We start from the raw sequence: 27,584 nt of genomic DNA, 5'->3' as shown, positions 1-27,584 counted from the left end.
CTGACTCAACGTGGGTGCCTGATAGGAGAAAGGAGGAGGAGGAGGAGGCACATCACCAACGAGGCAGGATGCCCTCCAGGGGCCAGCCTAAGGGCAGCACACTGACTGCATCATGCCGCAAAGCTCCGCATGTGCAGGGCGCTGCTGTCTCTGCATGTTATTCTAAAAGTTCTTTGGTGTGGGCCTTTTTTGAGATGAGTGCAACAGATCGCACCACTGCTATTTGCAACATATGTCTCAAGCGTATCTCGCATGGCCAAAACATCTCCCACTTGGGCACCACATGCTTGACCAGACATATGTTGACCTGCCATGCAGTTCGTTGGCAGGTGTATCTAAAATACCCACACCAAAGAACAAAGAGGACCTCTCCTTGCTCCTTATCAGCTGGGACCTCCAACCCCACTATACCTTCAGTCCTCTCTGAGACCTGCACTGAGAGGAATGAAGGTGTAGAATTAGGTGTGTCATAGCCAAGTACTTGTGGGCAATCTGCTTTCGGTACACTGACATCAGATTGTACCAGGCAAATTTCCCTGCCCCAGCTGCTGCACCGCCTAAAGAAGTTCACTCCCAGCCATCCACATGCCCAGCGGTTGAATGCTAACTTGGCAAAATTGCTAGCACTTCAACTGCTACCTTTTCAGTTGGTAGACCCTGCCCTCTTCCGTGAGTTTGTGGAATGTGCGGTTCCTCAGTAGCAGGTACCCAAACGCCACTTTTTCTCACGGAAGGCGATTCCGGCTCTCTACCGGCATGTGGAAGGCAATGTCTTGGCCTCGCTGTACAGGGCGGTCAGCGGTAAGGTTCATAATACCGCTGACTCATGGTCCAGCAGACATGGACAGGGACGTTACCTAGTTTCACGGCGCATTGGGTCACTCTGCTGGCAGCTGGGAAGAATGCAGGACAAGGTGCAGTAGTGCTGGAGGTTGTTCCGCCACCACGCCTCCAAAATGCCACTACTAATGATTGTGACACACCTCTCTCCTCCACCCCCTCCTCTTCTTCTTCCTCCATGGCCTCTTCCTGTGCTTTGTCCTCGGAACCAGCGGTGCTCCGTAGGCATTCAAGGGGCTACGCAAGTACGCAGGCCAAAAGATGCCATGCGGTGCTTGAGCTGGTGTGCTTGGGGGACAGGAGCCACACTGGGGCAGAGGTTCTGTCAGCTCTGCAGGGGCAGGTTCAGAAGTGGTTGATGCCATGCCAACTTAAGGCAGGAATGGTGGTTTGCGACAATGGCAACAACCTCCTCTCCACCCTCCGACAGGGACAACTGACCCATGTGCCCTGTTTGGCTCACATCCTTAACTTGGTGGTGCAGCAGTTCTTGGGCAGGTACCCGGCCTTACAGGATGTCCTGATGCAGGCCAGGAAAGTCTGTGTGCATTTCCACCAGTTATATAATGGCAGTGCTCAGCTGGCAGACCTCCAAAAGGAGTTTAACCTGCCCAAGAACCGCATAATCTGTGACATGCCCACCAGGTGGAACTCAACGTTGGCCATGCTGCAGCGGCTGCACACGCAGCAGAGGGCCATCAATGAGTACCTGTGCGACTATGGCACCAGGACAGGGTCAGGGGAGCTTGTTTTTTTTCCCCATGCCAGTAGGCCATGATAAGGGATGCATGCACTGTCCTGTCACCATTTGAGGAGGCCACGAGGTTGGTGAGCAGTGACAGTGCATGCATCAGTGACACTGTCCCCCTTGTCCACCTGTTGGAGCACACGCTGCATGGAATAATGGACAGGGCACTTGAGGCAGAACAGAGGGAGGAAGAGGAGGACTTCCTTAGCTCTCAAGGCCCCCTTTATCCAGACAGTGTTCCTGCGTGCCCGCCGATCACACAAGAAGAGGAGGAGGAGGAGGATTGTGTCAGTATGGAGGTGGAGCCTGGCACTCAGCATCAGCAGCAGTCTTTAAGGGATCAGTCCCATGAAACACATGGACTTGTACGTGGCTGGGAGGAGGTGGCTGCGGACCATGTCGTCCTTAGTGACCCAGAGGACTCCGGACCGAATGCCTCAGCAAACCTACACTGCATGGCCTCCCTCATCCTGCAAAGCCTGCAGAAGGATCCTCGTATTCGTGGTATCAAGGAGGGCGATCGTTACTGGCTGGCAACCCTCCTTGATCCATATTACAAGGGTAAGGTTGCGGACCTTATCTTGACGTCGCAGAGGGAGCAGAGGAAAAACATCTTCGGGAGGCCTTGCAGAAAGGTCTGTGCAACACGTTCCCAGAGACTGGGAGGTTACAAACTCCTGTTTCTGGACAACGTGTTGCTGAGGCTTCGGTCAGTCAAAGAAGGAGCGGTGGAGAAGGTGGCTGTCTGACCGATGCATTCAGACAATTTTTTAGTCCGCAGCCCCAAGGTATGATCGGTTCCAGCAACCATCGCCAGCGCCTGTTTTACATGGTGCAGGAATACCTAGGGGCAAGATATGACTTGGACACCTTTCCCACCGAAAATCCTCTGGGTTACTGGGTCTTGAGGATGGATCACTGGCCAGAGCTTGCACAGTATGCAATTGAGCTACTGGCCTGTCCTGCATGCAGCGTTCTTTCGGAACGCACATTCAGTGCTGCTGGAGGCTTTGTAACCGATCACAGGGTGCGTCTGTCCACCGACTCGGTCGATCGACTGAACTTCATAAAAATGAATCAGTCTTGGATCACCACCAGCTACCAAGCAACTGATGCTGATGTAACCAAATAATTTTTTTTTTAAATGTCAGATCCCTTCAAAGACTGCCTATGCTGATGCTGAGTGACTATCCTGTTATGCTGAGTAATTATCCTCTTCCTCCTCAATGATCATGCTGATAGCTTGTAAGAACATTTTTGGTTCTGGGTGCCGCCACCAGTGCCTAAGGCCCAATTTTTAAGCCCCTGTTTAACAGGGGCGTGTAATTACAATTTTTGATGCAATATTTTGCAAGGAGGGTTCGTTGCTGCACTCAACTAGAGTATTTGTGAGGGGTTGCAGTGTTGTGGCACCAGCACCAGTGCACCAGTGCCTAATTATAATTCTTGATCTAATATTTCACAGCAGGGCCCGTTTCTGCCCCCACCAAGATTAACTGTGAGGACTTACAGTGTTGTGGCACCAACACCACCACCACCACCAAAGGCCCAATTTTTCAGCCCCTGTTCAACAGGGGCATGTAATTACAATTCTTGATTGAATATTTCACAGCAGGGCCCTGTGAGGGCTTACAGTGTTGAGGCCACAACAACACCTAAGGCCCAAATTTCTGCTGAGTATATAGGGCAGGCCCCTACTTTCAAACATCCAACTTACAAACGACTCCTACTTGCAAACTGAAGGAGACAACAGGAAGTGAGATGAAATCTACCCCATAGGAAGGGAAATTCTCTCCTGTAAGAGTTAATATGGGAAAAACTTTTCTCCTTTCCACTGATGCTTTATCACCAATCCTTGTTTCACTAAAGACCCCAAATTTTCAAAAAACATTTGTCATTGGGACAAAAAGTGAGGTGAAATCTTCTGAAGAGGAGCACAGACAGCAAAACAAAGGTCACAGGGGTGATAACCCTTCCCTATGTTTTCCAAAAAGCTTAAAAACAGATTTTTTGGCTGGAACTATACTTTAAAAATGTACCAGTTCGGGGCGCGGCCTGATGCTACATGGAGTAGGATGCTTGCCGAGGAGCTCCAGCCATTGATCCTGCAATCTACAGCATCCTGAGCTCCACAGAAGAATTCTATACACCTTACTTACCTTTTCTATCGCCCCAGACTCTGGCCATCATGTCCCCGCAAAAATCGCAGAAATCCACTGCAGCTAAACTGGCACAATACCGCCGACAAACCAGCGAGGACCCGGAGGAAGATGGCGGCGCGACACGGTCCAGGGAGGAGAGGTCGGCGGGAGATACAGATAAGCTCTTGGAAGCAATTACATTCTGCCGTACATTGCTGACAGCTCAAATAGAGGAAGTATAGGTGGATATCTCCCTGATTAGGCAGGACCTACACAAACTGTGTGATCGAGTCAAAGCAACAGAGACTCGTATCAGCGATGTGGAAGATACTATCCCGCCATAACAGGCTGACTCAGGCCGCATGCAGCAGCAAATTCAACAGCTTTTCTCTAAGCAGGACGAACTGGAGAATAGGCTTAGAAGATGTAATCTGCGGCTGATCAGCCTGCCGGAGGGGGCTGAAGGTAGGGATCTCACCAGTTTTTTGGAACAGCTACTGATTACAACTTATGGGAGAGAGGCCTCTTCCCCTATGCTGGCAGTAGAAAGAGCTCACCGCATGCTGGCCAGGCCACCTCCTCAGGGAGCACCCCCCCGCACGTTTATAGCCAAACTGCTAAACTTCAAGGACAGGGATGCAGCACTTAGATTGGTCAGAGAAAAGGGTAATATCCCCTTCTGTAACGTCAAGGGCACCATTTTTCCGGACTTTCCGGCGGAAGTCCAGCGCCGACTACAGGGATTCATGGAAGCGAAACACAAGCTCAGAGATGATAATCTCAAATACGCCATGTTATTTCCCGCCAGGCTCCGAGTGGAACACGACGGAAAAGCTTCCTTCTTTCAAGGCCCTGGAGAATTGATTGCATGGCTGAAACGCAGCATTACCACTGCAAAGATTGACTGACCATGCCGTGAGTACAATACACAATCACCTTCCTAGCATACAAGGTGTCCTGCAATGTATTGCATAAACTGACATACTCGCTGTAGGCCCAATACCCTTTTCTCCCCTGTTTGTGAATACTGCAATTAGAGGATTTAGTTCACCTATTAGCTGCTCCTCATTTTGGAACTTTATAGTTGCTGTACCCAAGCGGTTTGAGTCGCATCGCCCTTGAGATTGAAACGGGACTTATCCTTGTCAATATCTGAGAGCAAACGTTAATTATTAAAGATTCTGGACTTTAAATAATGCCCGGTTTAAGGGATCATCACATATCCTACTCGCCACTTCGGCGGCTGGAGTCTCGACTTAAAAAACAGTCCTACTAACTGCATGTAAGTTGCAGCAAATTTTTGCCCCACGCATCAGTAAAGAAACCAGCCACTATACATGGGATTTGACAACTAACATTTATGTGATCATCTATATGTGCATCTGGAACAGTACCTATTGGCTCTGTATCTATCTGCTCTTTTGGGAAATACTCAGCTATGTTCCAGGAGCTATATGGAATTCCTTGCTATTTATCACACATAGGATGAAGCAGGCTGGTTTTTTTTGGAACTCAATCAAAGTTTTGTTTTGGGAATGTGCCTGCACCAGTTGGGGACAGTGCAGGGCGGGGTGGGGGGTGGGGGGGTGTTAATATGGTTAGATTTTAAACCACAGATTGCAATTTGGAAGCAAGGTTCAAACCAATACATATCTCTGAATAGGTTTGCTGGTGTTACAGCTACCTTTTATTGGATAGCATTGTCTATAATTCGGAAAGGTGCATGGAATAAGATGTCAATAAAGTGTATAATTGATATTTATGGGTTATATTCAACCACAATTGACCTAATATGGCGTCTTTGAAATTTATTACTTGGAACATGAGAGGTCTGCGTGAGCACATTAAACGCTCCGCAGCCTTCACGTTCCTTAAGAAACAGAGGGCGGACATCATGACGCTAGTGGAAACACATGTGGAGGGCAGACTACAGATGGCCTTCAGACGCCCCTGGGTGGGATGGGCATTCCATTCAACACACACATCCCACTTTAGAGGGGTATCTATACTTGTGGCAAAATCAGTACAATTTGAGCTTGGAGAGATAAGCACTGACTCACAAGGCAGATATGTATTTATTTATATCTTCTAAATTGTTTGGAGATATTCTTATGGCCTTTTATATCCCACCTCCGTTCTCCATCAATATAATTCTTGAGGGACTCACATTTATGGCTAGATATCCTACAGTACCAGCAGTATGGATGGGGGACTTCAACACCACCATGAATGACACCCTAGACAGGCTCAGACCACTGTCAATAAATGCAGGGAAGATTGGGGATACCAGGTTGCATAAACTTACTTCATCCATTCATTTATTTGATACTTGAAGAAACAGATTGCCACATACACACGCTTATTCCTCCTATTGTTATATCCCTACATGATTAGGGCGGAACACCAATCACAAATCCATCTGCTGTTGCCTCAAAATTTGGAGACTTTTTTCAAGATCTCTATTCATCGACAGTCTCTGAGGATACTGCACCCATGGATCATTTTTTTGATAACATCTCATTACCCCACCTTTCGGAGTCCTAAGTGGAACTCCTTGGGACACCCCTCAAAGTTGAGGAAATAGCCATTGCTATCGCGGAATTTGCCAGATCCAAATCCCCAGGCTCGGACGGCTTACCTATAGAATTTTACTCACATTTTTCTGAGATACTTACACCTAAATTACTTGCCCTCTATAATGCTATGTTTGAACATTTAACAGTACCTCCGTCTATGCGAGAAGCCACGATAGTCCTCATACCCAAACCTGGCAAAGATCCAGGATACCCAGAGTCATATCGTCGACGTTAGACATTAAAATACTGGCCAAAGTACTATCCAAGCATTTCAATCAAGTAATACTTTCCCTAATTCACACAGACCAGGCAGAGTTTATGCCAGGCCACAATACCTCCTTTAATCTCAGGAAACTATTGATCAACCTTCAAGCTACACATAAAAATGTAGGGACAAGAGTAATAGTAACACTAGACACAGCCAAGGCGTTTGATTCGGTAGAGTGGAGATACCTTTGGCGATGCATGGAGGGATACGGTTTTGGGCCCAAATTTATCAGATGGGTTCAGCTGTTGTACCAACAGCCCAAGGCTAGAGTGGTGGTGAATGGGTGCCCTTCTCAGGAGTTTGACCTCAGCAGAGGCACGAGGCAGGGCTGCCCACTTTCCTCACTGTTGTATGCTCTAGCCTCAGAGCCCCTCGCCGTATCCATTCGTGCCGACCCTGAGATCAAGGGACTAACGCTTGGACCCCTGACAGAAAAAATCAGTCTCTATGCAGACAATACTTTGCTCTGTCTGGCAGATTCTGGACCCTCTTTGTACAAAGCTCTCCAAATGACAGAACACTTTGGAACCTTCTCTGGCCTAAAGATTAATTGGGGAAAATCTCAAATACTACCAGTTGATAGTTTTCCACCTCCAAAATCCCAGACTCAACTGCCACTCGAGAGAGTAGATATGATAAAATACCTAGATATATATATATATATATATGTAAAACCCCAGCTGATTACATTGCCCTGAATATTGAACCATTATACTCACTAATTAAGGCAAAAATCCAAATTTAGACACGACTACCTCTAAGAGTATGGGGCCGTATTAATCTGATAAAAATGATTCTGCTACCCAAAATATTATATGTTCTATGGCACACATCAGTCTACCTACCCCTAAAATACTTTTAATCCCTCGAAGCGCTACTCAAACCATTCGTATGGGGGAAAACCAGACACAAATTCTAATGGCAAGCACTTAAAAACTCTACTGACATGGGTGGAAGAGCATTACCAGATTTTAACCACTGCATTGCATCACAACTGTCCCAACTCTTTCACATTGATAAGACAGATAAAGAACGCTTCCTAGCCCTTCTATGCCCCCATTGGGCTCAACACACTGGAGACCCGATAACAGCGATATCAGTGGGCATAGGGAATATGCAGAGAACAGAATATAGACTATCCTTACTTTATCACTATAGATGAATTTGGGACATAGCATCTGCTAAGCTAGATATACCCTCACACAATGACTACACCCCACTCTGGCACAATAACAAACTGCAGGAATTTCACGGCATTCAGAACCCAGAGATGTTGGCTATAAGAGGCATATACTATTTACACCACCGGATAGCAGATGGAAAACTGAAGACATTTGACACACTAATCGGGCGTACACACGGTCGGACTTTGTTCGGACATTCGACAATAAAATCCTAGGATTTTTTCCGATGGATGTTGGCTCAAACTTGTTTTGCCTACACACGGTCGCACAAAGTTGTCGGAATTTCCGATCGCCAACCACGCGGTCACGTACACCACGTACGACTAGAAAAGGCCGGTTCAGAACCAAGCGCGGCACCCTTTGGGCTCCTTTTGCTAATCTCGTGTTAGTAAAAGTTTGGTGAGAGACGATTCGCGCTTTTTCAGACTCGTGGCTTTCAGATCGTTTTCTGACGTTCAGTTTGTGCTTGTGGGTTTGTATCTGCTCTTCAGTGCGTGCAGCAAGTTCCGCGTGACTTTAGGTAGTCATTGTATTCTTGTTCGTTCGTTACTGTTTTTCAGGTCGCTCTTCACAGGCCTTGCTGTTCTTCAGTGCGTTCTGTTACTTCGTTCTGAGCAGCCGACCGTTTTCTAGCCATGTTTCGTATGCGTACTCCTCGCAGAGTTCGTGCTGTGCGGGGGCTTGGTGTTGGGGTCCTGACCTTGACACAAGTCCAGTCCATGAACAGGGTGGGGAGGAGTTCATGGACCAAGAATTGGTTGCTTCAGCATGACCAGTTCTCTCATATGCCTTTGCTCCGTGAGATCCGTGAGAATAATCCTGATGATTTCAGGAACTTTCTCAGGATGACGGACCCTGTGTTTCACCGTTTGTTGGCTTCGCTGACCCCCTATATCAGCAGGCAGGATACCTGCATGAGGCAAGCCATCACTCCGGAGCAGAGGTTGGTCGCTACCTTGCAGTATTTGGCCACAGGGAGAAGCCTGCAGGACTTGAAGTTCTCGACAGGCATCTCCCCCCAGGCTCTGGGTATCATCATCCCAGAGACCTGTTCTGCCATCATACAGGTCCTGCAGAAGGAGTATATGAAGGTAAGATTTTTATCCTTTAATATCACATTTTATTGTATTGAATGTTTGATAATATCTTGTATTTCTTTCCTCATTCCCTAATTACCATGATTGTAATATGCTGTGAATGTCCCCTTTGTCCTCATGCATGCTGGATTTTTATGTAATTATTATTTTATGTCCTTCATACATATTTGCCCTTCACTAACCTCCCCAGCATGGTGTCTCCTGCCCTATATTCACCTCATGTAGTCACTTAACAATGTATTTTATCAGCTCCATAGTAGTGCTTTACCCCAAACACCCCCTAAAATGTTTGGAAATGTAATTTTTTATTTAAATTCAGGCAGAGTGCCAGAGGCTTTTTTTTGTGGTATCCCCAAATATTTTTTACTAACCCTCCCTCCCCCCAACTGCTAAGTCAGCTGATCCCAATTCTCTATGTATCCTCAATCATCTATCTGCTGACTTTGCCAAACCCATACACACTATACCCACCTCTTTACTGGTCAGATGTATGGATGAATTCCCCAAAGCATGTAGTGCAAGGGCCTGCCTGAATACTTTCAAATGGTACTGTTTAAAGTTTTTGTATACTATTATTATCTTGATAGGTAATAGCAGAATGTCCAAATGTCCTCAAATGTGTACAGTGTGTATTTATATCTTTGTATTATGACACTTCTTACCTGTCCAGTGGGCTGCCAATAGTGTAACTAAGGAGGGGCTGTTCCAAGTAATACACATTATTTAGGCATTCATCTCTCAATGAAGTGAAGAGGGTTACCTGTCCAAGATTTCCACACACCCCATAATGTTAGAAATGGCCCATGAGAGGGGGGGGGGAATATGATAGGTGTACCTTATACTTTGGCGTTGTTAAATTCCCCTTAATAAATGCTATCTGGAGGTTGCCCCATAATGTTTGTGTATAATCTGCTTGCCATGTTTCTGAGTAAAAACAGTAATGTTTATTGTTTTTTCCTCAACAGTTTCCTTCCACGCCACAGGAATGGCAGACTGTGGCCTCCCACTTTGCCCAGCGGTGGGACTTTCCTAACTGCGGAGGGGCAATTGATGGGAAACACGTCCACATCGTCCCACCACCCAACTCGGGGTCGTACTATTATAATTACAAGGGGTTCAATAGTATAGTGATGTTGGCGGTGGTGTCGGCTAATTACGACTTCTTGTATGTGGACGTGGGGAAGAATGGCCGGATGTCCGATGGTGGAGTGATCGCCCAGACGGAGTTTTACAGGCGTCTCCAGAATGGCAGCTTGGACTTGCCAGCTCCAGAGGACAATGTGGAAGGACTCCCATTCGTGTTCGTTGCTGATGAAGCGTTTGCGCTGGGGGACCACCTGATGCGGCCATTCCCAATGAGGACCCTCACCCCGGAACAGAGGGTTTTTAATTACTGGCTGGCCAGAGCCCGAAGAGGGGTGGAGAACACATTTGGAATCCTGGCCAGCCAGTTCCGCCTATTTATGACACCCATCCATATGGCGGAGTATAAACTGAACCATATAATACTTGCGTGCTGTGTTCTCCATAACTTTTTAAGGAAACATTCGGCCAACTATGCTGGCTCAGCTGGGCCTGAGGCCGGAATGATACATCAAACCACACTGACGGCGCTTGAAAGCGACCGTCCTGGCTTGCCCTCCCTGAGTGCCCTTGATGTCCGGTTACGATACCAGGAGTTCTTTGCGGGTAGGGGGGCCATCAATATGCCAGACAATCTGTGAAGCCTTTTTATAATAAAAAAAACAAAATAAATCTTTGTGGACATTTACTGCTTGTGTTTGTTTTAGCTGACTCTGACAGAAATGTTTGCAGTGCAGAAAATGGCGTGATTGTGTAACCTTATACAAAGCACTGTTGGCTGTTATTTACTAAATGCAAAAACACATTTCACTACAAGTGCACTTGCAACTGCACTGAAACTGCACTTGTAGTGCAAAGTGGATTTGCCCTTAGGAAATAACCCCCATTTTCTCATCAAACAACAATTACATCACCCCAAAAGTGTTGTAGCATTGAGACAATAATCCACACATTCTTGATTAACAATCTTTTTAATACCTGCACAATCACATGTGCATTTACCAAAGGTTTTTCACACAAACCAACATGTTTGTTGTATACCAATTTTTGTGGTGGCATTATCCAAAATCAAAATGTCCATTTTATAGAAAACAGGCCTGTGTAAAACCAACAAGAAAGACACAAATCTTGATCTTATAAAGTTCACATTTGGTAGAACTTGAAGGCAATATCAGACATGAGTATTTAGGAACTGTGTTTGATATTGCGTTCAGATGGGGGGAAATCACCCCTGGAAAAGCCAAATTTGGAAGATGCACACAAATTTCCCAATGTCAACATGTGCTATCTGCCATCACGGGGGATCAAGGGATGTGTTTTGGAGGAGCAAGCCCTTCCTCACGGCTACTTTATTATTGAGGAAGGGGTTGCACCCCCAAAACGCGTCCATTGATCTCCCGTGATGGCAGATAGCACATGTTGGCACACTGTGTGCATCCTCCAAATTTGGCTTTGGGAAAAATCACAAAAACATTTAGCACATTGTAGCACACAAAAGAAGAAAGTGATTTGGAGGGGTTTTAAACTCGCCCCAAAACATCAATGATGTTTTTATATTTTGGAATAACATCATTGATGTTTTGCTTGATGATTTCCAATTGTAAATTACACCCCATGATCTCCCCGATCAGGATCTGGGCACTTTCAGATGTGAAAGGATCTTCATCCACAACCTCACGATCACCTAAAAAGAGAGGAACCCCAAAATAAATTTGGTTTAAAAAAAATGCCGCCATCCATCTCTTATCTGAGCCTGTGGTTGCAGACACTCACCTGTTGTGGTGACTAGTTCCACCACGTCTTCTTCCTCCTGCTCAGCTTGTGTTGGGGGGATTTCCCCTTCTTCCAGAGGGGGGGGCTCTGGTCTCCTCAGATGAGGGATGTCCTCCGAGTCTTTTCTCCCCTATGTGAAACAAAATGGTATAATTAGCACACAGATATTTAATGTCAGAACTATAAATAGGAAACATTGCTTGGAAGTGGGGTACAATTGTCAATTTTAGCAGAGTTCCAAGTTGTAATTTTTGGAATGCCCTTTGTCAACCTGCAATACTTTACCTGTTTAGTACAAGCTTCACAGATGGAGACCCCCCTATAGTATACACTGGAGCACCTGTGTGGCCCCCCTAATAAAAATGGCGTTTTTGTGTCCCACACTAGTGCTCCAGTGTCCAGATGTGAAAACAGCTGCTCAGTGTCCTCTCCTTACACAGAATCTAGTTTGCTTTTCATTCTAGTAACAAAGCCATCTACACAACCCAATTCTTTGAAGACAAGTATAGGGCGTCAAAATGGTGGCCAAATGCATATGGGCTAAACAATGGTATTTTATATTTGGAATGAAAAATGTTTGATCCGAACGAATAATGTGCCCATGAACATGAAAGTTGCCATTTTAAACTGTACAACAGTTCCTAAAAGCACATGGAGCAGCACGAACATAATAAACACAAAAAGAATAGGAACACAGCACAACTACTTACTTTTTTGCAGCACTCTCCGGATCTTTCTGTACTGCTCATGTTCTCGTCATTTCAGGTCCGACCACCACTTCCTGAGCTGATCTTTCGATCGTCGTACCCCGAATTTCCGGTGCAGACTCCTGACCACTTTCGCCATGATCTTGGCCTTTTGGACATTGGGGTTGGGGTAAGGCCCATACTTTCCATCATAGTCGGCCTTCTTCAGGATGTCCACCATCTCCAACATCTCCCCAAAGGACATATTTGAGTCCTTAAATCTCCTTCTGGATCGGGACGTTTCAGGCTCCGGCCTCTCCTCCTCCTCCTCGTTGCTACAATTAGCACGCACCTGCTGTCTATCCGCCATGTGCTCTTCCCCCACTGCGCCGAACGAAAAGGGGCAGGGAATAGACTAGAAAGAACGTCAGGGGCGGGCGGAGTTATACGCATGCACAGTGTGTATAAAGCGTAACACACGTGCGTATTACATACGATCTGTGAGCGGAGGAAGGAACATCGGAGACACCGATCGTGATAACGAAGGTAAGATCTAAACTTGCGCCTATACTGCTTCGAAATGGAAGCCTATATTGTAACAAGATTAGGGGAGTTTTGCCTGACATTAGGGTTTGTCTTGTGTTGTGTCTTGCAGAGAAAATGGATGGGTTCAACGACCACAATTTCCTGCCCCTGTTCATAGACAAGTACAGGGAGCTGCCCTGTCTGTGGCAAGTGAGACACCCCCACTATAACCACAAACAGAAGAGGCAGGCAGCGCTGGAGAAACTGCTGGAGTTGGTGAAGCCGCTGGTCCCCACAGCAACCATCCCTTATTTAAAAGCCAAAATTGGTGGCCTGAGGAGCACTTATCTAAGGGAGCACAAGAAGGTCACGGATTCCCAGAGATCCGGAGCTGCAGCAGATGATGTTTATGTCCCCAGGCTGTGGTACTATGAGAGACTGCGATTTCTGTCAGACCACACTGAAGTCAGGGAATCCCTCTCTACTCTTCCTTCCACACTTCCTTCCACCCCAGCTGAGGCTTCCAATGTCCAACCTGGGCCTTCCAGCCAGGAAGAAATGGAGGAGCCCAGCTGGAGTCAGGTATAGCATTCTTCTACGGATTTCTGGTCAATAAATAAATGATGTTTACTAGATTTTATTATTGATCACTAATTGCTGATTGAAAAAAGTGTTTTACATATCAATAGACAGTAGTGGGCACCCAAAATTGGGACAAGAATGAAAAATGCTGGGCTCAGAATGATAGTCTGTTATATTTGTTAACATTCAATTTGCAGCAGTCAGGAGGTGAAAATTGTGTGTGATTGATGAAAAAAATACTAAAACTATGTCCCTTTTTCATACACAGGAAGACCTCAGCCAGGAGGAGGTTGTGGAATGTGGCAGTCAGGAGGAGGCGGGGATTAGTGGCAGCCAGGAGGAGGCGGGGCTAAGTGTCAGCCAGGAGAAGCCTGGGACAAGTCGCAGCCTGACTGAGTCTCAGGTCCCTCCCCTCCGCCTGCCACATAAACGAGCCAGGAAGACGACTCCGAGTCCCGTGCAGGATTCAGCATTCAGGCTGATCCAGGAGGCTTCTGCGTCCCTCAGAGCCTTACCAACTCCTGAAGAGGCCTTTGCCTGCATGGCTGCCACCAAATTGCAGGGCATGCAGGAGGGCCAACGCAGGCTCTCTGAGGACCTTATTTATAAAGTCCTACGTAAGGGGGTGAGTGGGGAACTAACACCCAAGACGGATGTCATTGAGATGGACGATCCTCCTCCTCCTCCTGCTGCCACAACTCCACCACCAGAGCCACCACGTGGAAGGAGGCGTGGAAAGAAGACCAGAGAGTGATGACCCTGGGTTCAGTCTGGTCTGACAGAAGATGCAGTCTCTCGTATGACCACAGCCTGGGGACATAAATGTCATCTGCTGCTTTCCGGATCTCTGGGACTTCTGGACCACACTGCCCTCCCTTAGATAAGGACTCCTCAGGCCACCAATTTTGCTTTTAAATAGTTGATGTCTGCCCTGGGGGTCCAAGGCTTCACCCACTTCTGCAGTTTCTCCAGGGTTGCCTCCCTCTTTGTTTATAGTTGTGAGCCCTTAATAAATTTTTTAGGTAAATTCTACTCTCCTGTGTGTGTTTTCATCCAAAAAGGACAGTTTGTTGGTGAGGATTCAGGTACATTTCTAACATAAAATGTGAAATTAACAAGAGACAACAACACCAAACAATCTCCTACAGATTAAATAGAACAACATATCAATGGTGTTGTGGGAACTTGTCACAAAAAACACACTCAAACATTTTCGGGAGTACAAATCAAAATCGCAAAAATAAAAAAAATAAAATAGAAACACAAAAAAAGAATCTACATTAAAGCTCAAAAATATATAAAAAATATACAAAAATATGTTGTCAGATGTGAGCAATCAAAATATATTGAGGGAATCCCGATAAATAGTAACGAAAGAAGTTTGTGAGAAGTGTGTGTGAATATGAGCAGCAAAACTACTTAATTCTTGTCACATTATAAAGAAGAAGAGCGTGCGCTGTATTAAACCATTTTTAACATTGCAGCGTGACAAAAGTGCTGTATCCATTGCGAACGCTAAGTTTACCAGAATGAGCTGTCCCGTCTCGGAATTTCTTCTGAGCATGCGTGGCACTTTGTGCGTCGGAACAGGCCACACACGGTCGGAATTGACGTGATCGGATTTTGTTGTCGGAAAATTTTATCTCCTGCTGTCCAACTTTGTGTGTCGGAAAATCCGATGGAAAATGTCCGATGGAGCCCACACACGGTCGGAATTTCCGACAACACACTCCGATCAGACATTTTCCATCGGAAAATCCGACCGTGTGTACGGGGCATAAAAGGGGAGTTTGCAATTCCTAACCATATGTTCTTCCGCTTCCTCCAGGTCAGACATGCGACCCAGACGCAATTCCACAACTCTGTTCCACAACCCACCCCAAATCCTATTATAGCTATTATTAAAAGTAATGATCCAAAAAAACGTATCTCTTGTTTCTACAATATGCTTTCCACTCCAATATCTGCAAAACTGGTATATGCACTAAAACCACGATGGGAGAGAGAGGTCGGGACACTGGAAGATGGGGAATGGGAGGAAGCATTGGAGACATGTAAACTGGTATCACCTAAGCTCTCAGACAGGCTTTCCCAGATTTATATAATTGACCTAGCTTACCTTACCTCTATCAGGGTTGCGAGATACAAGCAGAATCAACCCATTCTATACCCAATGTGCGGCACTGAAACCGGCACATTCTTTCACCTTATATGGTCTTGTCGCAAAATACAAGAGTATTGGAAATAAATAGTCACCTTTCTCCATGATGTCATGGAATCTCCACTAACCCTTGACCTGAAACAATGCCTTTTAGGGATATTTCCAAATGTACTCGATAAATTTACGCAAATATTCCTTCAAGAAACACTATTCTCAGCTAGAAAACTTATCGCTAGGAAATGGATGAGACCCGAACCCTCCAATATACTAGACTGGAAAAGGGATATAAACACGACCCTTCAATATAAAAAATTCCTTTATATTCATAGAGGTTGTCCAATTAAATACAGTAAAATATGGGACAAATGGCTACAGGAACCCACAACTTGCACATAAATAATCTGCAATCTGTACTAATATATGTATGTACCTTAAAATGGTGCTAATAACATTCTTATTTAACTTACCTTATACCGTCACATAAGTGCCTTCCGTTATAAGTAATACTATTTTAATGTTTACAAGTATGTGAATGACTACTTTTATACGTGTTATGTTTGACTTTGCCAAATAAAAACTTTTGAAAATTAAAAAATGTACCAGTTCAAAATTACACACAGATTCTACTTAACAACAAACCTACAGTCCCTGTCTTGTTTGCACCGCCTGTATACTGCTGTTCAGAGTATATAGGGCCTGGGGGCCCCACGCCTTTCCTTTTTTTAATTTGGGTGCGGGGTTCCCCTTAATATCCATACAGGACCCAAAGGGCCTGGTAATGGACTGGAGGGTACCCATGCCGTTTGTCTCACTGATTTCCATCCATATTGCCAGGACCTGACATTACATTAAAGCCGCAAGCAGTTTTAAATGACTTTTTTTCCTTTAAAGATGGCATTTTGTGCAGGGACTGTTCTAAGCACGGGAAACATGTGCCACTTTACAGGCATACTATAGACACCCCCCAGGTACGATATTTAAAGGAATATTTCAGTTTTTGTTTTTTACTTTAAGCATCATTAAAATCACTGCTCCCGAAAAAACGTCAGTTTTTAAAAGTTTTTTTGCATTGATACATGTCCCCTGGGGCAGGACCTGGGTCCCCAAAGCCTTTTTAGGACAATACCATGAAAATTAGCCTTTAAAATGAGCACTTTTGATTTCAAACATTCGAGTCCCATAGACGTAAATGGGGTTCTAACATTCGTACGAATTTTCGGTCCGTTCGCAGGTTCTGGTGCGAACCGAACCGGGGTGTGTTTGGCTCATCCCTACTCCCCAGAGTGGCTTAATGATATTGAGGTCAGAAGACTGAGATGGCCACTCCAGAACCTTCACTTTATTCTGCTGTAGCAAATGACAGGTCGACTTGGTTTTGTGTTTTGGATCATTGTAATGTTGGAATGTCTAAGTACATCCCATGCGCAGCTTCCTGGCTGATGAATGCAAATGTTCCTCCAGTGTTTTTTAATAACATACTGCATTCATCTTGCCAACAATTTTGACCAAATGTCCTGTGATTTTGTAGCTCACACATTCCCAAAACAGCAGCGATCCACCTCCGTACCTTTCATCGTAGGCCTTGTTGACTCCTCTCCAAATGTAGTGTTTATGGTTATGGCCACAAAGCTAAATTTTGGTCTCATCACTCTAAATGACTTTGTGCCAGAAGGTTTGAGGCTTGTCTCTGTGCTGTTGGGTGTATTGTATGCGGGATACTTTGTGGCATTTGCATAGTAATGGCTTTCTTCTAGGGACTCGGCCATGCAGCCCATCTTTCTTCAAGTGCCTCCTTATTGTGCATCTTGAAACAGCCACACCACATTTTTTCAGAGAGTCCTGTATTTTACCTGAAGTTATTTGTGGGTTTTTCTTTGCATCCCGAACAAGAAATCATAAATTCTGAAACTTATTCTGAGCACAACTGTATATATATATACGCACACACACTCACACACATACATGCGCACACACACACACACATACAGATGCACATATATATGCACACACACACATACATGCACACACATATATAAACACACATACAAATAGCCTGGGTACTGCACTGTAGGGAGAGGCAGAGAGCACATCTTCCTCTCTTTCATTTTAGAATGTGTAAACACATTCTGGCACTGATTGGCAGCACTGGTGGGCACTGATTGGCAGCACTGGTGGGCACTAATTGGCAGCACTAGTGGGCACTGATAGGCAGCACCAGTGGGCACTGTAGGGACTGCACTGATAATCAGGACACTAATTATCAGTGCCCTGATTATAAGTGTAGATGTCCCTTTCACACAGAGGGAGGACATAGTGCTCAAAGAGCACGCCGCCCCTGTGCGCAACGATGGGTGAGATCACAAGGGGGGACATCATATAACGTTCCCTCCCAGAACTGGGCGTCCATGCTGTAGCCATCATTTGGCTATACTGCAGTCAGCAAGAGGTTAAACATACTGTAACTCCAAGCAGTCCAAAAAGAAAATATTGTAATAATGGATACCTTTTCATTAAATACTTTTGGAGCCTAACATTGAATAATTTAAAAATCCTGCTTCATATTTGATGACAGGTACTGGCAAAATTGATAACCACATACGACCTTCCATATCTGCAGTGTTAAAATTATAGAAACCTGACTGATCAAATTGGGTACATTGTATCCTCTTATTGGCCAAAAAATCATCGTACAATTATCATTGCATGCTTGGAAGATCTTTCTTTGTCCAGTTCATGTTTTGAAGTGTACATATTGCAATAACAAAATTTATATTTTAAATATATACTTTTTCTTCCAGGTGAATATGTTGTCATGACAACCCACTTTCACTTAAAAAGGAAGATTGGATACTTTGTAATTCAAACCTATCTGCCATGCATTATGACAGTTATACTATCCCAAGTGTCTTTCTGGCTCAACAGAGAGTCTGTTCCTGCAAGAACTGTGTTTGGTAAGTTTCAAGAAGCTGATCTTTACATGCTGTCATTGTGGAGCTGGACATATGTGGAGCTGGACATATGTACAATACGTTGTGTCATTTTGTACTGTTGTTTCTAAATGCTGCTAAACCTTATTACATTAAAAAAAAAATCATGGCTCAGAATATATATCTGCATTACAGTTACTGTTAAAAATGAGCGATTTTTTAAAAAGCTTTTATGCTTTTGAAAGCCTTTGTCTGATCTACTGCCACCTTTACCATGTTAAAATATTCTAGTCTGCTATTTTTCCCCACTGCTTTTTACATTGTTTAGTGAAATAATACATGGCCCAGTCTCTCCTTAATCAAATAATGCAATGTATAAGACACAAACCCCTATATCAGGAAGGCTGTGAGCATGTGTAAGTCTAAAGCCTCATACACACGTTCGGATTTTCGGCAGGGAATTGTGTGATGATAGACTATTTGCCTAAAATCCGACCAATAGTATGCTCCATCAGACAATTGTTGTCCAACTTTCCGCCAACAAATGTTGGATGGCAGGCTAGGTTTTTCGGCGGACAATGGTCTGTTGTCAGATTTTCCTATTGTGTGTACACAAGTCCGTCACACAAAAGTCCAAAGCACAACCACATATGCTCGGAATCAATGCTCACCAAACACGACATTAGCAGAAGGTTCCCAAAGGGTGGCGCTACGTTCGTGTTTGTTGACCGACAATTGTGTACCGTTTTTATGCAAGACAAGTTCCTGGCCAACGTCCTTCGGACAAAAGTCTGACGCTTCGGACAAAAGTCTGACGCTTTGTTGGCCAACAATCTGATTGTGTTTACGAGGCTTTAGTCTTCTGATGCCAACCCAAATGACAGTTTGCCTTGGTTGGTTGCTTTGTGCCAGCAAAATAGGTTACCTTTTTAATAAATACCAGCCTATGCTTAAAAACACTGTGTTGTTCCATATCAACCATGTTCCAAAAAAGTAGGCAGTAAGGTGCCTATTAAAAATGGCAAAGAATGCACGGATCTTCTGTATTTTCTATGCCCCACAAAGTCCTCCACTTTATAGAATAAAAAAAATAATTGTAATTAAAAGGCATTTTACTTGGTTCAGAGTAGAGGATATATCATAGATCCTGAAATTCTCTGTAGTAGTCTGAGCTACATACAATAATAGACATGGTCTTCTGGGTGCTACTCCTGCAGCTTCCCCTCTGTACACTGAACACAGGGCATCATTCATTCAGAAGCACTTAGAGGATCACTTATATCACTGTATGTGGCATTGACTAATACAGTGATTAAAATAATCAAACAAGCACTGCGCTAATATAAAATAAATGAATAATAAAAGTGTTGCTACTTAAAAATGAAATAATATGTAAAATAGATGAAAACAGATGTAGTGTCAAACTACTCGTTCACAGTAGTGCAATGAAAATAACATACATAAACAGAAAAATAGGAATATATAAAAAATAGTGTCCATATTTAAAAAAATGTCCATATCAAAAAACTAATTAATCAAAAGTACCTTGTGAAAAAGTGGTGCAAATCTTGATACAAAAACTTCTGTGAGTGCGAGCTAGGAGAGATCTAAAACGCAGCATGCAGGCACCCGGCTTGTAACAAAAAGCATTTTATTTTTAATTATGATGTAAGAGCATTACCTTTTTCATTAAAATTGTTACCTAAGAGGTTTTACGCTATTGGAGGCTCTGTGTTGATTTTATCTCTACATGTGGAGAGAGGTATCATCTATTTTTCAGTCTGGATAGATATGAGCAGAGCTTTGGATTGTCAACTGCTTGGAGCAAGATTAATTGCATATGCGATTGAATTCTATACAATCTGGTGAGCCTCAGTCTATAAGGGTGTAGAATTGCCACTTGATCACTTTGGTGAAGGGTTCTTGGTGATTTAAGTTTAAGTTTTTGTATGAAGATTTACACCACTTTTTCACAATGGACTTTTGATTTATGAGTTTTTTGATATGGACATTTTTTGAATATGGACACTATTTTTTAAATATTCCTTTTTTTATGTTCATGTATATAATTTTCATTGCTCTACTTTGAATGAGTAGTTTGAAACTACATCTGTTTTCACCTATTTAACATAATACAGTGATTGTCAACATCCCCTGTGGCCCTCTGAATATTAGACACTTACATCAAGCGAAGCCTGACCAATGTAAGCACAGAGAAAATCATAGTTTCTCTTTAAAAACGAAGGCATTTTTTTTTTAATATATCTGCAACAACTCCTATTAGCTGTAGGAGTAGCAACACAATAAAATAGCAGTAATGTATATCACTTCTGGTCGCAACATTGTTCAGAGTGTGAGTGGATTGGGAAAGTTTTAGTGACATGAATGCCTCTACATTTGTCAATAGCAGCTGACTGATAGCATAATGTGTGTGATTTTAAACCACGGTTGAAATTCTGCATTCAAACTTGTCTGTAGCAATATTATGGCACTCCTAAAACTGTAATTCTAATAACATGCTAAGATGTAACAACAGGACAACTATAACAAGATCACCATTCAGTACCTTTTTATGAGGGTTTTGTAGAAGAAAGCAGGACAATAGTACCAAAGGTTGAGGCAGTTTCAGTAGAAACCACTGTTCCCACTATGTCTCCCTGATGTTTCCTAAGATATCTTAGATCAGTGGTTCCCAAATCCTGTCCTCAGGACCAACTAACAGGCCAGGTTTGCAAGATAACTGAAAAAGATCGCAGGTGATATTGTTTGCTGCTTAGGGATTGCAGTATTCTGTTCTGCATCTCCCCAAGGTAATACCTAAAATCTGGCCTGTTAGTGGGTCCCGGGGACAGGAGTTGAGAACCACTGTCTTAGATCCTTCAACCCCTTGGAAAACATCCCCTCAAGTTTCTAGACTGAAGATAGCTCACCAAAAAAAAAAAAAAAAAAAATACTTTAACTTTGAATATCGAATGACCTTGGTTAAAAATAAAAGCTAAAACACCATTACGTCATGAAGCGGGTTATCACAACCTAATCAAGATTGACAGGAAGGTTTTGAGATGGATTAAGAAAGTGAGAATAACATACCCTGCTTTGTTAAAGGATTGTCAAAAAAGGAAAATGGTCAACTGTTTGCCTTGGTAAAACTTAAGCTATGCCCTGCTAATTGGTCGACATATTCCCTAGCAACTCTTTTGAACTTGCTAGCATTGCTCTGCAAAGACATTAAAAATACTGCAGCCAATTTTGCAGTTCAGCAGAAATCTATTCATTAGAATTCAGTTATTTGTGCATTTGATATTTCCTTAGGGAATAAAATAACAGGTTTCCAAAATATACCATTAAATGCCAAATACGTTTCTTGTTATGTGACACTCCTGGCCATCAGTTTTTTTTTGCTAGAATTTTCACTGCGAACAACATTGTGAAAACACTGCAGTAGATGTAATATATTAATATCTACAGTTGTCAAGGTAACACAAAGGCATGTGATGTGCAGAATATGTTCAGATACAACCTTAAAAAAGTACAATTTATCTGTTGGATGTTGTAACATTCTACTTCTTATTATAATACAGTTAATTAGTATTTGTTGGAACCTTGGCCAATTAAATAAAAAATAAGTTTAACTCCCTAGGGACAGAGCAGGAGGATTTATTCATTACAACACAACAATAAGGCATTCAAAGGGAAGAAGTCTACTACTTTGGTGCAGGTAGATCAGTTATTGCAGAAAAATGTTATCAGTTATTGAACTTTGCCTTCTCCTAAGGGTCTGTTCACACCTATGCAGCGGTGTGTGTGTGTTACTGCCTGTGTTTTATATCCACTGATGTCCATTGAATGTACTTTTTTCAAGAATGTTTTTTGTACAAGCATTATGCAAAGTGGAGGCGAAACATTCAAGGAATAGGTTAAGAGTAAAATGTTGGAGGGAGGAGTGTGAAGGGCTCCAATAATGCAGTAGTTAGATCGTGGAAGGTATTATGCTGTAGTGTAGGGCATACTTTTTGCTTTAGGGAAGTCACAGTTTTCTCCTAACATGAATAAAAATGTAACAGGACACAATAAGGAGCATTCTTTTTTATGCACTTCAATCCAAGTCTGAGGATTAGTTGTATACCTGTAGTTGTTCACCTTAATTTGGAGACACTCTGTAACTGCCAGTCCTTGTATTTGGCAGCTGCTTTCAAAGAAAGTATGGTATATCACTGATGCCTAATGTAGGGATCAAATGTGAAGTAATTTAATGCTGTATTTCTTGGTATTGGCTGCAGCCACTGATCGAAAAATGTTTTCCAATGTTCCTGTTCGATAGAGGTTGTTAATTAAATCAACTTCAGTCGAGCAGGAACGGCCAAAGATTAATCAAAATTCAGACAGTTCCTGCTGAACCGGCCTAAAACAAGCTTAACACCTATTTGATGTATAAAACCTGGAGAATAACACTTTGAAAACTGCTTCGTTCTGAAGGCAAAAGATACTTCTGTTTACAAATATTTGTATGCGCTATTAGGGTACTTAAAAAGACAGTGAGCAATGTATTGAAGTTGAAAACCATGTAAGCTGTCCATACACAGCTCCTTTTTTTTTTCATTCAGCCGGTGGGCTGAACAAAAAAAACTTCACCGGTTCCCCCCTTCACACAGTCAAGGTGAATACAGGAAACCTCCTTGCTGCCAGAATGCACTGATCAGCCCTGCAGCTGATTGACTACATACGCTGATTGAAGAAAAATTTACAACAAGCTTGTTCATGAGAAGTTTATTGTTAGATATACAGGAGCAGCCATAGATTGATCAAAATTTGGCAGGTCCCTGCTAAACCAGCTGAATTTGGATTAATCTATGGCCAGGTTTACATTCTTTTTAACATATGGGGTATCTGTCACGGATGGAGAATTCATTCACACAAGGGGCAGATTGGCTAACCAGGACTTGATAGCAGCAGATGAGGCTAGGTGCTGGTGTAAGCCACACAGAGAGCCTTGCAGAGTCACAGAGAAGCAAAGGATACTGCAAAGAATGGATACCAAATGGCACTTCAGCAAATGGAGTCAGCGTGCTTGCTTGTTCAGTAAAGGTGAATGCCTTTGGAAAGGCCAAGGCACAGGGTCTAGAGAGCAGCCTGGTTTTCAGCAATTGTTACTGGCTTGGTGGAGAAGTCTGGAGAGTACAGTAGGCACACAAGTGAAAGGAGACTGGATGCAGGCTGGAGTGCTCTGGGAATCACATAGGTGGCTGGTAACAAGTTGTTGGCTGAAACATACACACAGGTGCTTGGATGCAGGGTACAGGAGATAATTAAAGACGGATGCTGGCTAGGGTGCACAAGGAATTCACAGGTAAAAGTATGCTGGTTAATAGCTGGGGTGAACATAGAATCATACAGGTGTGGAGTGCAAGTTGCTGGCTTGAAAACACATTTAATTAAGTAGGTACTGGTTGCATGTTTTAGGCTGAGATACACAGGGAGTCACAGAGAAACACTGAAGTCAGGAACACTGGGAATATACTAGGATCACAGATGATCACTGTAGACTAGTTTGGGAAGTCTCTATCAGTCATAGGGGGCTTGGCAGCTAGCATGGTGACATCATGCTCAAACACCAAGCAGCACATGCCCTGACCCTTTAAGACGGAGCCTGACCATAGATTGGCTGAGGTGCTGGTGGCAACTGATTTGCTGCAACAGCTTTGTATAGTGGAGGAAGACCCATTGCTGGAGTGTGAAACGGGTGAGTATGGCAGGGATGAAAGGTTTTGACATGTTTACATTTTTTTTATTTTTAACCATATCCACATTAGGGAGATAAACTGAAATTAGTTCATTGGGGTACATATCCCATCTGGTGGAGAGTGCTCTTTAGAAACTGTACTACTTGAGGGAGCTGTGGAGGTCAAACTTTTCAGAACATGACCTTCTCAGCTTTTATTAGGCTGCCATTGGGAGTGTGGTGACTTATTACTCTCTGTGGAAAGGGATGTGCATTGTCCATGACAGGAATGCCTTACAGAGGGTAACAAAAACAGGGCAGAAGATTATTAAAGGGGGATATTTACTGGGTATTGTAGAACTGTGGGTAGGTAGGCGCCTTCAGAGAGCTATTAATATCCTGAAGAATAGCATCCTGAGAATGTCTTGTTTACAGCGTTGCCTTCTGGCAGGTTATTTAGAAGTATTTTCTCTTGTACCACTAGGCTGGAAAACAGCCTCTTTTTGTGGTCCATACAGTTTTTAAATGCTAGGTTTTTAGAGGAAAATTAAATGTGCAGAATGTATTTATTATGCAATGTATGTGTTGTTTTTATGAAGATAATTTTTCTTGTGAGGTATGTGATGTCTTTTATTGTGAGGGGGCTGCATTTGCATTTCACTTTATGATTTTTATTGTAAAATGATATTTTTTTCTTATTCTGATTCCCAACACTTCCCTATTTCATTAACAAATGTGCTTTTATTGATTGTGTGTCCTTCTAAAGAGTTTACGCACACTTTTTTTTTCCAAGTGACCCAACAGTAAATATGGGGGAAGCTACCTAACATGGTCAAGGTAGCAATAAAAGTCTGACAAAAGTTTCAAACATTTTTCATTCTAACGAAAACAAAATACTGCACACATTTTGTACTAATTTTACTAAAAGCATAACCTATAGCAATCAAAACTCATATTTCATGTTCTGAATGCAGTAAACTGTTACACTCACCTTCTCCCAAATCCAGCTCTGGGTCACCAGGTTTCACTTCAGCCAATCAGCAAACAGGTGTTTGCTGATTGCTACACCTAAACCAAGCCCACCCATGCTTCTAGAGACTTACCTGTATTCTAAGTTTCCAGTCTTCTTTGTGTCCTAGTGTTCTCTCCAGTCCACATGTCTCTGTACTCCAGCTATACCCCACTTCCTCCAGGAGGCCTCTGTATCTCCAGAACACCCTGGTGTTTTCAGTGTGCCTGTGTACTTCTGTGTCTAAAAAGCACCCTTTGCTTGCCTCCATGTCTCCCAAGCACCCTTGTGCTTCCCGCCCACCGTTGGGTACTTAAGTGTCTCCAGTGTGTCCCTGTGTCCTCAGCTCTTCTGTTTTTGCCTCTGTGTCTACTGAACACCCCTGTACCTCTAGCTTACCTCAGGGCACCTCCATATCTCCAGAGTATCCCTGTGCCTCCAGCTCACCTCTGGACACCTCCTTGTCTCCAGCATGCCTCTGTGTCTCCAGCACGCCTCTGTGCATCTCCATGTCTCCAGAGCACCCCTCTGACTTTAGGGACAAAAACAAAGCAAGAGAGAAACAGTACTTTTAATATGCCTATAAGAACTGAATCAACACAGTTACTATAAGAAGGTTTACAACATTTTTAATAAATTACATATTTAAAAAGGAACATCATTCAATGTGCCATACAAGACCAGGTTAAAAAGTAAAGCTACTACAGAGCTTGAGTTTGGCTGGTCTACGCATTTTGTAGGGAGCCCCCGCTTCTTCAGGACCATATAAGTTGATTGTGATGTATAGCTTTAACTAGTTATATCTAACAAGAAAAAACATATGCATATCATAGAAAAAGTGAACATATACTGTATATATTATTATACAATCACAGAAGCATGTAATTTATCCAGAAATATGGTTTGCAAAAAAAAAGTATTTATATTAACATATGGGCTACAATATATATATATATATATATATATATATATATATATATATATATATATATATATATATATATATAGAGGGAGAGAGAGAGAGAGAGAGAGAGAGAGAGAGAGAGACCCACTTTTAAATACACAATGGGGTTTATTTACTAAAGCTGGAAAGTGCAAAATCAGGCTCATTTCTGCATAGAAACCAATGAGCTTCTAACCCCAGCTTGTTCAATTAAGCTTTGGTAATAAAACCTGGAAGCTCATTGGTTTCTATGCAGAAGTGAGCCTGATTTTGCGCTTTCCAGCTTTAGTAAATAAACCCCATTATGAATTTAAAAGTGGGGTATGCCTGTATATAGATCTGTCTAGATAGATATTATTATTATTATTATTATTATTATACAGGATTTATATAGCGCCGACAGTTTACGCAGCGCTTTACAACATTAGGGCAGACAGTACAAGTACAATACAATTTAATACAGTAGGAATCAGAGGGCCCTGCTCATTAGAGCTTACAATCTAGGGGGGGAGGGTCAAGTTATACAAAAGGGTAATAGCTGTGGAGGATGAGCTAATGGAGAAAATTGTGCAGTTGTTAGATGGAGGCAGGATAGGCTTCTCTGAAGAGGAAAGTTTTCAGGGATCGCCTAAAAGTGGATACATTTGTAGACAGTCTGACAGATTGGGGTAGGGAATTCCAGAGGATGAGCGGGGCTCAGGAGAAGTCCTAGAGGTGAATATGGGAGGAGGTGATGAGGGAGCTAGAGAGCAGGAGGTCCTGGGAGGAATGGAGATAGTGATTAGGTTGGTATTTTGAGACTAGGTTAGTGATGTAGCTGGGGGCAGAGTTGTGGATGGCTTTGTAACTTATTGTTAGTATTTTGAATTTAATGCGTTGGGTGAGTGGTAGCCAATGGAGGGATTGGCAGAGAGGGGTAGCAGACACTGAGCGGTTTGTAAGGTGGATGAGTCTGGCAGCAGCATTCATGATGGACTGAAGGGGGGATAGTCTATTTAAAGGTAAGTCAATGAGGAGGGAGTTGCAGTAGTCGAGGCGAGAGATAACCAGGGAGTGAATCAGGAGCTTTGTGGTTTCATTGGTTAGAAAGGGACGTAGTTTAGAGATGTTGCGGAGGTTGAGGCTGCAAACTTTCGAAAGCAACTGGATGTGGGGCCGAAAGGAGAGTTCAGAGTCCAGGATAACACCTAGCACCCTGACATGTGGGGACAGGTGGATGGTTTTGCCATTGCTCTTGACAGAGAAGTCAGAGGAAGAGACACGTGGGGGAGGAAGTATTATAAGCTCGGTTTTGGACAAGTTGAGTTTGAGGAAGTGGTGTG

At 43.3% G+C, this 27,584-nt stretch overlaps 1 protein-coding gene across 2 annotated transcripts in view; it reads left to right on the top strand.

Moving 5' to 3' along the window:
* The window catches only part of GABRA1 (gamma-aminobutyric acid type A receptor subunit alpha1), a 415,182-nt gene that overhangs the window by 314,251 nt on the left and 73,347 nt on the right, over nt 1-27,584 (top strand). For both annotated transcript variants that reach the window (XM_073620840.1, XM_073620839.1), the window contains exon 8: nt 18,463-18,615. In XM_073620840.1, the coding sequence (XP_073476941.1) occupies nt 18,463-18,615 (153 nt within the window). The remainder of the gene's footprint in view (nt 1-18,462; nt 18,616-27,584) is intronic.

This window comes from Aquarana catesbeiana, linkage group LG03 (genome assembly GCF_042186555.1).
Source record: "Aquarana catesbeiana isolate 2022-GZ linkage group LG03, ASM4218655v1, whole genome shotgun sequence".
Classification (NCBI taxonomy): domain Eukaryota; kingdom Metazoa; phylum Chordata; class Amphibia; order Anura; family Ranidae; genus Aquarana; species Aquarana catesbeiana.
The sequence above is the reverse complement of the archived record's forward strand: the minus strand, read 5'-3'. Positions and strand labels throughout refer to the sequence as shown.